This window comes from Tauraco erythrolophus, chromosome 8, assembly GCF_009769465.1.
Source record: "Tauraco erythrolophus isolate bTauEry1 chromosome 8, bTauEry1.pri, whole genome shotgun sequence".
NCBI classification, from domain to species: domain Eukaryota; kingdom Metazoa; phylum Chordata; class Aves; order Musophagiformes; family Musophagidae; genus Tauraco; species Tauraco erythrolophus.
Genome location: NC_141472.1, coordinates 21,132,270 through 21,146,242, shown reverse-complemented (window position 1 = coordinate 21,146,242; position 13,973 = coordinate 21,132,270). Strand labels below are relative to the sequence as shown.

General features: G+C 39.0%; 1 protein-coding gene across 2 annotated transcripts in view; it reads left to right on the top strand.

Annotated features, from left to right (window-relative positions):
• The window catches only part of RAPGEF4 (Rap guanine nucleotide exchange factor 4), a 157,223-nt gene extending 143,521 nt beyond the window's left edge, over window positions 1-13,702 (top strand). For both annotated transcript variants that reach the window (XM_086616120.1, XM_086616119.1), the window contains 5 exons: window positions 1,374-1,424; window positions 2,063-2,150; window positions 2,486-2,550; window positions 11,955-12,009; window positions 13,575-13,702. In XM_086616120.1, the coding sequence (XP_086472246.1) occupies window positions 1,374-1,424; window positions 2,063-2,150; window positions 2,486-2,550; window positions 11,955-12,009; window positions 13,575-13,702 (387 nt within the window). The remainder of the gene's footprint in view (window positions 1-1,373; window positions 1,425-2,062; window positions 2,151-2,485; window positions 2,551-11,954; window positions 12,010-13,574) is intronic.
• Window positions 13,703-13,973: the final 271 nt, after the last annotated feature.

The following is a 13,973-nucleotide window of genomic DNA, read 5'->3' as shown; positions in this document are numbered from 1 at the left end:
TGGGAGAGCTGAGACAGCACAGGAGTAGTATGGAGAGAGAAGAGGGAACTGAACATATATACTACATACAGGAATCTGAAACAGGCACAGTCTTGAGCTGGAGGGCCACAGATCATTTGTAGATGTGGAGTATGAACTTGATTTCAGGGAAATATTATCACACTCTAGTTCTTTAGGGCAGTCGATTTATAAAGAGAATCTCTGCAGCTTGATTTTTAGTCAGATAAATATACAGAATATACTTAAAAAAAAACATAGCAAGACCCAATTTTTGCTATATTATCATGCATTTACATTAGTTGCATGCACAAATTAGATATTTGCAGGTGCAAATGTCCAATTATACCACTTATTTCACAAATACCTAATCTGCATGCATATGCAAACTAGGCACACAGTTGTTCACACACATCATTAAAAATTAGGCCCTTGCTGTGGCACAGTGTAAATATCTTGCTAGGGTACACACTCCAAATGTAGAAAGTATTGCAAAAAATCATTTCTGCACTATAAATTCTCTATTAATTTTTAATGTTACCCGCTGCCAGTAGTAGTCTGATTTAATGAGCAAATACAGAGAAATTTCTTATTAAAACTAGAAAGCTGGCATATTCTGAGTGTGCATAAAACATTACTGTGATCTCTGAAACTAATTTATAACGTATCTTATAGTCTTTACAGTAAAATCCTTTAATACGTGTAACATAACATGAAGAGGAAAGGAAATATTTAGTAAAGCCCAACTCATCCCAATCACTGCATGATCAACTGACCGTGATTTATGTGTGTAGATATCGTTCACTGAATAACTAGTCATTAATTTATACCCTAGAAAGTGGTAGAGGCCCTCGGCTGCTGGGCATATCAAAAATTTGAGCAATAGTTGGTGATACATCAGCATGAACAAAAAAAAACTCCTGGAAATGCCCAGGCATGGATTTGAATGTTGCAAGAGCATCATCATAGGTATGAACAATTAAGCCAAGCTACCCCAACGAAGCTGTGTGTAAATTATGTTTTCAGATAGCCTATAATCAGGAATGTCCTGAAACCATTGACTTGAACTTTAACTTACGTTCTGAATTCAGTGATTGCAATGTGAGCCGAACAAAAATCTGAACCTAAGCATCCCAAAGGAGTAAATTCGAGTTGGGGTTTAAATCAGGATCCAGGTTTCATGGCTGGTCCCGTCTCTATTTATAATCTGGTTGCTAGGAGACATGTTGTATTTTAGATTAGCACATTGTTAGAAATATCTGGCAAAAAGAGCACTTTCCTGACTTAGGGCGTTGTAGAAAGAACTAGCATTTACAGTAAAATTACCACACAAATTGGATTTAATTAAGGTTTGCTATTTTTGTTTTTATTAACAGAAACTTCCAAGCAAGTTCAAGAAGATCTATGCAGAGTTTGAAAGCTTAATGGTGAATAGCAATAGATCCCTTATTCTATGCACAATCTGAGCTAATTCAGTTTCTGAGTAACTGATTTGAATTCCTTGATTCAGAACATTTTATATGTCCTTGTTTGACTTTAAGAAGTTTATGATCCCATTTTAGAGCTGCTAAAACAAGTATGTATGACTAATAAATTATACTCTTAGGAACCTACTCTGAGAGAACTTATGTACCACTCAAAGTTAATCTGGGAACTCAGAAAAGCTTTATCACATGTTTTCCAATAGTACATATGGGAAATTATATTTTCCAACCTGGATTTTTCCAGGCAATACACTTTAGTATTACAACATATGCAAAACTGAATCTGCAGCTGCAAGGAGAGAGGAAAAATGTGTGATTCCTTTTATGAAAAATTTTTTTGTAATCATATCTTACCTTGCTATTTGGCATGAAAAATGTTTGTGTTTAGCAGCTGCATTCTCATCATGTAAGCTGTATGCAAGAATGATAAACGGTGTCTTGGTTTGCAGATGCACTTTTAAAGCCACAGGAGAAAATAATTATTTTAATAAATGCCATGACATCAAAATAAATGCATACAGTGTCTCAATACATATAATAATACATATTAGTAATTATTTGATTTATCTTTTTTTCTTAAGGATCCATCAAGAAACCATAGGGCTTACAGACTAACCGTAGCTAAATTGGACCCTCCAATAATTCCTTTCATGCCACTACTTATAAAAGGTAAGCTTGGATGTTACCAGAATTATTAACTTGAAAGCTATTTGTCAAATATTTGAAGAATAAGAGTAGCAGCAAGAAAAAGCAAAATCAATCTCAGTGTGAGGTATGATCTTTTTCCGTTATAAAAAGCATGACACAGAGACAAGAAAAACTGCTTTAGTACATCTGAATATCATACCTCAATTTTACTAGTCTCAGAAATGCTGCAAATTAAAAACTAAATGTTTTACTTTTATAACTGCTTTGATTTTTGTAAGGGATAGACAAAATGATCTGCTGTCTTGTATGGCCGTGATTCAGTAATGGGCTTTTATGTGGCTTTTATTTCTATACAGACATGACGTTTACTCATGAGGGAAACAAGACATTCACTGACAATCTAGTAAACTTCGAAAAAATGGTACGTATGACATATTTGAAATGAAAATTTAAAAAGATCTCCCTATTTATCTCTTCAAGAGTGAACTTCTCAACAATGACTTCCAGGGCTAGAGAAAGTGAAGGCAGGACCAAGAGCTGGCAAAAATAGTCTGCATTGTGCACAGCACCTGGGACCTCTGGGTTTCTGGAAAACTTCACAGAGGTGGAGAAGCAACTGCCCACTGAGCCATGCACAGCCAGAATGTTTCCTAGGAGAGGCAGCAGCAGTGACAGGAAGCAGAGCTGTTAGAGACAATTTTTAACAGCCAGTTTGGGACCAAGCTGTGATTTTAACTGCTGTTCCTTCTAACAGGACTGAACTGCCTCAGGCTGGGATAGTGCTGCATTGCTCCTCAGAGAATGAAAAGAGCTTTAAGACAGAACGTGCACAATGTCTTATTTTCTTCTTTCCTTTAACAAGTGAAAGGAGACTTCTGTAACTTAATTTCTTTCATATTGAAAAGGGGGATCAATGATAGAAAGAATGTTAGATTATGCCCGATTTTTTATTTATTTTAAATCCTGTTCCTAAGCTTTCATCATTTCAAACACCATTGTCAAAAACTGCAGGCAAGCAACTTCCCATGGCAGAAATCTCAACTGAAACTCAAGTTTCTCAGCAGTGAGAATCAGTTTTCTTGGTTGTTAAGTCCAAGTTAATGACACCTACACCTGAGAACCAGGGTTCTAGGGTTAGCCAGGCTAACCAGGGTTAGCCAGGCCCAGCTATGAGCAGCTGCACTGCGAAACCAAACCTGACTTACTATTTCTGCAGTAAAGCTCCATTCAGAAGCCATGCTAGAGCATATCTACTCTGGCACCTATATCTGGTTCTTCTTCATACTACGGTAACCAGAACCACTCAATGGTTATTTCCACTGCACTACAGAGGAGCTTGTCTTACCTGCTGAGCAGTGATACCACGGAGGGGAAGAGAGGAGGACTTTCAGCTCTTTAGAAAACTTCACAGAAAAGTGATCATCATTCTGAGTGAATTCTTTTAGATTTTAGACTGTAGCTCCAGGAGAGCCTCTGTCCTAGGGTGAAAATACCTCTCTACTAAGCTGAGACTTTTTTGTAGTGCTAATGCCTGAGTAAGGGCCTGACCTCACTTTACAATAATGACATTCTGGAATTACATATGCAGACTGTGTTGTCATCTCCTTCCAAAGGCCTTGAGCCTTCTACCTACAGAAAAAGGACTTTTTCCTGGACTGCTTGTTCTAATTAGATAGATAAATATATGTATTTTAGTGTAGATAGTAAATATTTTGGGGAACACAAAGGGATCTCAGATTTGGCTGGAGCACCTCCAGACCAGGAGGAATGGCAGCTGCATTGCTATAGCCATGGTTATATGGCTGCCTCCATGTTCTCCACCTCACTTGGCTTAATTACGCCTCCAAAGCCAGAAGAGCCTCAGAGCTGTATGCCTGAGGCTCTTCTTTATGCCTGATTATGTGTCAAAGCCATTACAGGAGGCAGGAGCTCTCCTGTGAGCACTTGCCCATAGACAGCAGTTCAACATAAGCTTGTCAATTAGAAATGGTTCTGCACCACTCTGTACCACAGTTTGGCCCTCCCAAGGCCAAGAGTGAATTTTAGAGCAGCTTAAACTGACCTATACCTAGGCTGCTGCAGGTCTGCCCTTTTCACTCTAGTCTGCACATTGCCTATCTTCAGAAGTCTGTTATCTCCAGAACACAGATTTACTAGTAGCACCCAAAAGTTTTAAATACAATTTTATACTGCATGAATGTAGTATCAACTATTTTGATCAGTAATCTGAGCTTTGAGCATTTCCTTCAGGAGGGGAAAGTGAAGATCAATTAATGTATTTTTGATGCTATATATTTTTCAAAGAGTCAATATCATGTCTCATGTTCCTCCACACAACAGAAAGGGAAATGTTCTCCTTTCTCAGTATTCTAGCCTTTTCTTCAGTTAGTGCCCTACTGAAAAGCCCACTCTGCTTTTTCTCCGGCCTTACTACAAGTATATCTTTTGTGTTTTTCATGTTCTTCGCTAGGTATTTGGCATTTTTCTATGGTGTTTTTACTGCTTCTCTCAACCCATAGCTCTTCAAAGCAACATGTATTCGGATTCCACCCACATAATTCATTCGAATCCTAATGTGGACCTGGCAGTTTTTAGCTTTTTGCATGTGTCATCAGGTCAAGCAAAGAAGAAAAGCCTACTGTTAAACCTCAGTCGCTACCGCCTACTTGCGTTAAGCTTACAACTGTCATATCCACACATAATTGCCAGATATTAACTAGTGAAGACAAGACCACTCAGCCAGATAACACCCAGATAAATTTAGCTCTCTTTTACATAAGCATAAACTCAAGGTAAATCTGTGATGTTATTCTGCCATTTTCAGGAGAAAAGCAGAAACCAGATTTTCTCAGAGGAATCACGTCCTGCCATTTGTTGTTTCTGCCTGTTTGTTGTGCTGCGTGATGTTCTGTCACAAGCAGGTGGAGCCACTCTTACTGAGCTGTCTAAAACATCTTCATTCTTTGGAAAATTATTTCCCTTCATCCGTCTCAACTTTGATGCTTGCTGAAGTTTATGAATAAAAATATCTGCGTAGTTGCCACTGGTGGTGCCATTTGCCACCAGAGGAGGTGGGTCCCTCTGTCTCTCGTGTAAGCACAGTGATGAAACTGAGAACAGCCTCTGGCATCGTGTCTGTATTCTCACCACAGAGCTCTGATCCCGACAGCTGATGTGCTGCTGACAACTTTTATTCCTGTAACTAGCAGCCAAAAGTAGAAGTTTGATCTAGTGGCATCTCTTCAGCTGAAACAGCTTCCTTTAAATCTTTTACGTCTTCTGATGTTTCTGTTATTATTTATATTAAACGATGCATCTTAGAACACGGAGGAGCCATCAGACAGTGTGTGAGCCAGGAGTTCCCCCAGTGCCAGAAACAGCGAGGTCTGGTTTCTTAAACGTTTGTGTTTCATGGCTGCCTGAGCGCTGCTCAGAGCTTTCCTCGTGGCTGGGGCATGTGTGGTTTCTTCATGGCTGGGGAATTCTGTGTTAATAGGCTTTTGTCATAACATAGGAACTTGCACTACAGCCTTTTCCCTGACGGAGACAGGAGAAGAAGGTGCTTACACAATCTTCCTCTTGTCCACAGCCATCTATTTTCACAGAAAATTGGTAGGAGCTTTCTTATGTTTGAAAACTCTGGGTTCTTTTTTCAAATTGGACAAAATAATCTAGAGAAGGGAAAAAGAGACAGATGGTGTTAAACCACATTAGCCTAGTGTTGTGGGTTTTTTAGCAAATCAGGCTAAAAAAGGAAAGGGACTGAGTGCATTTTTTCCTGCTACACTTTCCCATAAATCAGCCTTTTCAGAGGTGTAGTGACAGAACTGTGGTATTGGCAGTAGTGGGGGGACATGACTTTGCAGAGCATTGCTGAGCTTTATCTGCTGCTGCCATTTTAAGTGCCTGCTCCTTCTTCCCATTCCCCATCTCCTGATCCCCATGGGTGCCTCTTATTTGGAGAAGGCTGTGAGGAGTGGGAGGGCAGGGACAGCTAGCCGGTGAAGAGAATCCCATGTGTGGTAGAGCCACAGCTATGTGTAAAGAGGAAAGTTCCTAAGTGGATCCATTTGGTTTGTGCAAGATGCGGACAAGCAATATTGAATGTGTCGGAAATAGGTATAATCTTTGTATTTGCACTGTACTTGTGCTCTTTACTATGCCATTTATTGCATGAAGCAAGGCGGGTGGGCAGTGGAGGAAAAAAGAATTTGGCCTTAAAATCCAGCCTGGAACATGTTATTTATACTTTTGTTAGTAAGTAAATAGAATAACTAAATTACTGGTATTAGTAGTATAAGCTTTTAGTAAAAGACTTTGTCTCCAATACATGGTTTTAGAGAAGTATTGAAGGTCTTTTATTTATATCACTGCAAGAAGCTGATGGAGACAAGGTACAAGCTGTTTCCACCGTGGTGTTGCTCAGATGTACCTTCTGGGTTGGCATATACTCCATGACCTTGTGTGTTAAAAACGACTTGCATCTTTTCTCCACTAGTGAGTTCATAGTAGATGTTAGTTGTAAGTGTTGCTTTAGAAGACCAATCTATATGAAAACTGAAGACATACTTGTAGTGGAACAAGGAATGAATAGGCTTGTAAAGTTTTTAAAATGCTGTAGCTGTAGTTTGGCAGGTTGAGGACATTCTGAGAGCTGCAAGTAGGTGAAAGATAAAAGACGGCAGTAGGCAGCAAACACAATTAGTTTGTGATCTAGAATACACGTTTGTCTTTTAGGCCCATTAATGACCTTCTTTTCAGGTGAAGGAGAGCCCCCAAAGCTGTCAGTAGTATTGGTTCCTATAAACTTTATGTGATTTAGCGGGTACAGGAAAACCTACAACCTGCAGCACAATACATGGCAATATATGACATTCAAGTCACACTGCTTTTATAGCTATATATTTAGAAAAAATTTAAAAGCCCTTTCCTAGAATTAGGTCTTGCCAGGGAAAGAAGAGAGAGGAAAGTGAGGAAAGTACTGAGCATGACTCTCCTTAAGGACAGGCGATATTTCATACTCTTGACCACTTACTGATTTGCATTTTTTTCAAACCTCAGCTGCATAATCCTACACTCTGATTGCCAGTACAGAAATTTGTATTCATAGACAGAAGGAAGATGCAATTATTTGGGAACTTTATCAGTGCCATTTCTCAAATCATCAGACAGCCTGAACAAAGATCACTTTCCATGGCACCATCTCCATGTTGGGCTACCCAGCATGTCTCGGAATGGCACCTGTAGAGGGAGCAGAAGTCATGAGAGCTCTGCAAGTGCTGACCTGCCAGAGCAGCACAAGATAGTGCCATGATGCTAGGCACTGATGATTCTTTTTGTCAAGCCTCTTCACCCTTCAGGTGTGAAATGAGGATTAGAGAATCTGTGCATATTGGTTTTCGGGTTTTGTGGAGATGAACAAAAGGGAATTCACACTCTGATCCTTATGCAAAAAAAGGGCAAACATTCTTTCATTTTGGAACATAAAGATTATGCAAAAAGTGTGTGACTAAAGCCCTTAGTATTTTTCTATGGCATATATGAATATTTATAACATTTAGAAACCTGGGTTTGGAATGGATTAGAAGATAATGTGCTGGCCTGCTGCCACTATTCCAGACTGTGTAAAACTTGAAAGGGTATTGTCATGTATACATAGCATGCTGGTAGTAGCGGTTGCTTGTTATATTGTGCAGTTGGTTCTGTTTCAGAAAGATCCAAATTTAGGCTTGTATGGCTTTTCGATAATGGTCTTTCTTAGCACAATGAGTAAACAGAGGTTAATTTTTGCAGGCATGAACTAGAGGTAATCCTCTATTTGAAGAAAAATTGTAAAATGTAAGGAGCTGGCAATTAAACTTCCATCTGAACATTTTCTCTGTACATGTTTCTTTGTTTCTAGCTTTCTTGAAGCAAAAGAAGACAATTCAACTTATCTATAAGATTCAGGAAGGGAAATTCACTTTTGCTTTATATGCCGGTTTTCTGTTCGATTTGCACCTTCCAAAGAGGAGCTCTTTTGAGTTTATATTAGACAGTGCAACAACACTTGGAAAAAAGCAATGTGAAAGGAACTCTTCAAGGATACATAATGCTCCAGAATCTCTCCATTGGGTTGCGATGCTGTCTTCTGGCCAGTTTCTCCGTTTATTCGGCCTTAAGACCCACTTCCTCATTCCTTTGTGTTTCATCATTGCCAGGATACTTTTGAATGCAGAGGTCAAATGAGGTTATCCTCAGGAACAGGGAAAGTAACTCCTTAAAATGAAGCCTTTCAGCCAACTGAAGGGAGCCAGGCAGTTCAGCTTTTAACCAGAAGTCAGACAAGTTCATTGCCACTGTGGTTTTCCTTGCCTGGGATAGCCCATTTCATGAGAAATCTGGATATAGTGAAAACTTTTAAAAAACTTTTGCTACACACATGATTTGTCTTTCATTACAATACAGCATTACAGTACTTATTCTGAATGCTATACTTTTTTTTTTCAGAACAAATTCCCCACATAAAGAAAAAAAAAAAGAGTAAAATTATTCCACACAACATACTTTTTTTGAAATATCTAAGTTTTCACCGAAGAAGCTTAATACTAAACTGAGCCTACAGTCTAGCTCCAAAGATCATTAAGAAATGAGGCTTTGAAATCGAAACATTTACAGATATGAAAAATTAGGGTGTGTATTAACAATCCATCTAGAAAGCACATCAAACAACACTAGCTGTCTTCATTAAAATGAAGTGTCCTTAGCAAAGCTTCCCTTGAAGTCAGATGCTCTTGAAACTTCATCAGGTCGGCTGGTCGAGTTCAACTTCATGATCTCTCCTTGAAATAGTTATTTTAGGGGAGTACTTTTGGAAATGGTATAAATCAAAATAGCAACATCGAATAACAGAGCCAAATATGAATCCATAGAGTTATGAAACATTCATGTTTACATATCACAGAATCACAGAATCACAGAATGGTTAGGGTTGGAAGGGACCTCAAAGATCATCTAGTTCCAACCCCCCTGCCATGGGCAGGGACACCTTCCACTACACCAGATTGCCCAAAGCCTCATCCAACCTGGCTGTGAACACTTCCAGGGATGGGACATCTACAACTTCTCTGGGCAACCTGTTCCACTGCCTCACCACCCTCAATGTAAAAAATTTCTTCCTTATATCTTATCAAAATCTCCCCTCTTTCAGTTTAAAGCCATTGCCCCTTGTCTTATCACTACACACTTTTGTAAAAAGTCCCTCTCCAGCTTTCCTGTAGGCGCCCTTTAAGTACTGGAAGTCTGCTATAAGATTACTCCAGAGCCTTCTCTTCTCCAGGCTGAACAGCCCCAACTCTCTCAGCCTGTGTTCATAGCAGAGGTGCTCCAGCCCTTGGATCATCTTTGTGGCCCTCCTCTGTCGCTCCAACAGCTCCATGTCCTTCTTGTGTTGGGGACTCCAGAGCTGAATGCAGTATTCCAGGTGGGGTCTCACAAGAGCAGAGTAGAGGGGCACAATCACCTCCCTTGACCTGCTGCCCACGCTTCTTTTGACGGAGCCCAGGACGTGGTTGGTTTTCTGGGCTGCCAGCGCACATTGCTGGCTCATGCTGAGCTTCTCATCCACCAGCACTCCCAAGTCCTTTTCCTCAGGGCTGCACTCAATCCAATCCTTTAATCCTTTCCTCATCCAACTCTTGTCTTGTCTTTTTTTTTTTAACATGTGTTTGGGTTTCAGGCTATGGTAGGGCAAATTATAGAATCATAGAATCATAGAATCATAGAATCATAGAATCATAGAATCATAGAATCATAGAACGGTTCGGGTTGGAAGCGACCTCAAAGATCATCTAGTTCCAACCCCCCTGCCATGGGCAGGGAAACCCTCCACATGTTCATATTGTTTTCATTTTCATTTGATTGGGTTAGACTTGAAGAACCAACGTTTAATATGCATTCTGTCTCAATCCAGTATTATAATGGGTGCTTATTTTTGAGTGTTTAAGAGGTTCCTCTAAAGTCAACGGGGCTTATTCACATGCTTAATGCTAAGCACATACGAGAATATTTGCAAGGGAAGTGCCTTAGAAAATCTGCCTAGTAGTAATGGCTTGAGTAGGTATGAAAATTAACACAGGAGAAAAATGATTCTTACTTGAAATCATGTAAATACACGTGACTTTAAAAACAATATAAGCAGACCCATATCCAAATTCCCTACATCTTTCGGGAACTTGTGGTTTAGAATTAAAGTATTTTAGATCAGTTTCAGAATAGCTACCTTTCATTTGATTATACAATGTGTAATCCACAAAAATGTAGCACGTGGTGTATCAATAGTGTTTCTAATGCTGACCACCAGCCATACCCATTATTGTATGCTTGACAGTGTATTAAAGTGTCTAAGATTGTTCAGTATGCATGTAAGGAATGTTTTACACATCGGTGCTTCCCATTTCTGGAATGATACAGATTTCACAAAGGTATTTTATTTATAACATCATTTTCATGTAAGATTATAATTGTGTATTAATTTTGAGGGCATATGCCCTAAGTTTTACTGTTTATTAGTAAGAAATATGTAATTCCATTGTGCGAAGGCTTATGACTAGCTTGTTAATCTCATGCAAATCTCAAGAAGGTATGAAGCAGCCTGGTGAGAGTGTGCTGCGTTAAAACAGGTAGCTGTGTTGTAATTGTTGGACCATGTTAAAGTGCTGGAACAAATGTTAGACTCTGATTTCTCTCCTCTGCTTTTTCTTGATCTAGGCAAAAGAAACTGAAACAAATGTTGTCCTTATAACAGCGATCGAATCAAGCTATCTAGCTAAGGAATTCAGTTTCATTACTGAAGTTTCAGTTTATTCGATGTGCAGAACAACTAATTTTGCCCCCCCACTGGTGGGTGTATTACCTGTGTGGTGCTAATTGCACAAGCCAGCTAAAATTTTGCAGTTCAGAACTAAATCTAAAATGTTTTGCTTTATGACTTACCTTCATTTCTGTTCTTAAAAACTATTGTGGAAGAGCATCTGATGTATCAGAGCAAAATGTATTGATAAATATTTTCTTACCTAAGCGAGTGAAACAATGGCTTATTTACTGGAGAGCAAGCACAGCCAAGAAAGACTGAAGTGACTTTTGCCTTTTTTGTGGATTGCCAGTAGAAGTGCTAGTAGAAGTGTCCACCTAAAATGAATCCACTTTCCAGGTTGGGTGCAAGCTAACACTGTCTAACAGGTCTGTTCGATGAAACTTGCCTACAGGGCCACAGTTCTAATGGTGGCCTTCTCTCTTGTGAATCGAGCATACTTCCAGAGGGAATCAGTGAACACTCAGCCTCACATGCTCATTTTACACTGTCATTTTCCAGGAGGGCTGCATTTTAAACTCAAACTCATATGAAAGGGGAAAGCTCTTTAATTGCTGAGTATGTTCTAGAAATGACCTTGCTGTTAGGAACTGATGGTCTTAAAATTAACATGTGTACATACTCCAAGGTGTTGTACATGATATACCTTTTACTTTTTAATATGGGAAGATGGTATCAAAGAAACGCACATTGAAGGAAGCTGATTTTCATTCTTATTTAAGGCTTTTTACGGCATCCAAGCAAGGGAAAGGGTTCTCTAAGCGCATGTAAATTACACTCAGGCTCATTTAAAGCCTGTGTAAATGCAAATCACACCCTACATATGAGGGTATCAGCATTAAAATTATATTTTCATTCATATGACTGCTTTTATTGGCATATGTCTTCACACTCAGGCACAGTTTGGTGCTTCGTTTAAATGATGATGAAATACAGTGCTTGTTCTCTGATTGCATCCCATCTTTTCTTTCCAGCGCATGATTGCCAACACTGTGAGGACGGTGAAATTCTGCCGAAGCCAATCTTTCAGTAAGTGTATTACAACATCTGCACAGTCAGCATTATCATCAGTAGCTACAGTAATTACAACTAATTCTGTGTGTACCAGAATTCAAAAGCCTGGTTTCCACTGATTCTTCCATGTTTGGATCCTCTGATGTTTCACAGGGTGAAATATCCTTCAGGAAGCTCTAATAAACCCCTTCTCTTCCATCTCTTTTCCAAGCATGTGAAGGAGCTAAATATCTGTGAGTTCTCGATGCATCTGTCAAATTAGAATTGGTTGAAATTAGCCACTGGGTTCAGAAGTGGTTGAAATATGGCTAGCAGACAGCAGCACACAGATACATGCAAGATACTTGCTTGGATAAACCCTCTTTTTATAGGAAACCAGGCTGGAAACATGACGTTTATAAATGACATAACTGCATAAGGTGACGAACTTAAAACCTGTTTGTCAGTATAATTACCAGAACTTGCTTGAGGCCATGTAAGATGACAGAGCTGTCTGATCAAACAGGCTTGCTCTGTGGGTCTCATCTCATCTAGGTGCACTGTCAATCCCAGTCACACTGGTATTTCCTCAGCACTTAATTCATTTTGCCTTGCAGCAGCTTTCCTCTTTCTCAAAGAACAGAATAAATAATAGAAACCAAGATAGTTTTATAAAAATAGTTGCTTTCTGTCTGGATCAAAGCTTAACTCTAGAAGATCAAGTTAAGGGAGCTTTTTTTTTTTCTCCTACTATCAAGGTTTTTCTGGATATGTATCTTCTAATTTTAAAGTATTAAGCACTATCGAGACCTATTTAGAAATGGAAGTGGATTTTCACTATACATTATGTAAGAAAATGTCAGTATATAGATGTACCATATCTAAGTCTCCTGCTTTTTGTGTGTGTGTGTGTATTTACATATAGTACATGCTTCAGTATCTTTCTTTTAGAGAAGTTTAAGTTACCTAACACATATTCCATTAAAATGTAAGCTGTTCACCGTGAGACTAAAGACACTCAGATTTTAACTCAGTGGTATTTCATAACTGTTATTGGAGTAGGTATAACATACATATAACTATAACATAGTTACATTAAGTAATGTAAACAGGTAGTAAATTTTGAGGCTTGAATGGGGCAGCCACTAAGCATGAAATATTTACATATATGTTACAAATACTTAATACTAAGCTAGAAATGGGAATATTTCATGAAAGAAGGCTTAAATCAATTACATAGTTTTGAATCTGTGTGAAAGCTGCTGGTTCAAAAGCAGATAGGCAGCTTTAAATCATACCAGTTAGCTATCTAATTTATAGCTATTGACTGGTAAGGTGATGTATAAAACTGTAACCAAGGACCATCAATTTGAGCAAATGTAGCCAAGGATATCCGAGAGAAAAAGTTAATTTGTGAGGGCAGTAACCAGAAAGACTATCAGATATGGAGGAAAGGTTTCAAAGAGAGCGATTTCTAAATATTTTCTTTTTAACTCACCAGGATCTGGTGTTTCCTGTGACAGCTTGTAAAGAGTTATGCATTCTGTTCAGGCATTTGTTCATTTAAGTGTATCAATCCTACATCATTTCTCTTTCACCAGATCCTGACGCAGCCCTAACTAATAAGAACCATCAGGATGTTCGGAGCTATGTGCGGCAATTAAATGTGATTGACAACCAGAGAACTTTATCACAGATGTCTCACCGACTAGAACCGCGTCGAGCATAAACATTTGAAGCAATGATGAGAAATGATCTTTTATCCTGTCAAGGTCACTTGTTAAGAACTTCACTTTCTCTGCTACCGCACTGCCACTACGAAAATAAGCAAAAAACATATTCTAAGGTCTTAGGCAATGCACAATGTACCGGCCTGTCAGAGAACTTTGGCTGAGAAAGAGCTTATGCACTGTAGCTGTACAGGTGGCCATGTTGTGAACTGTTAAGTCATCTTAAAGTGTAGTAAATGATTTCTCGTATGGGTAAAAAAATAGGCAAAA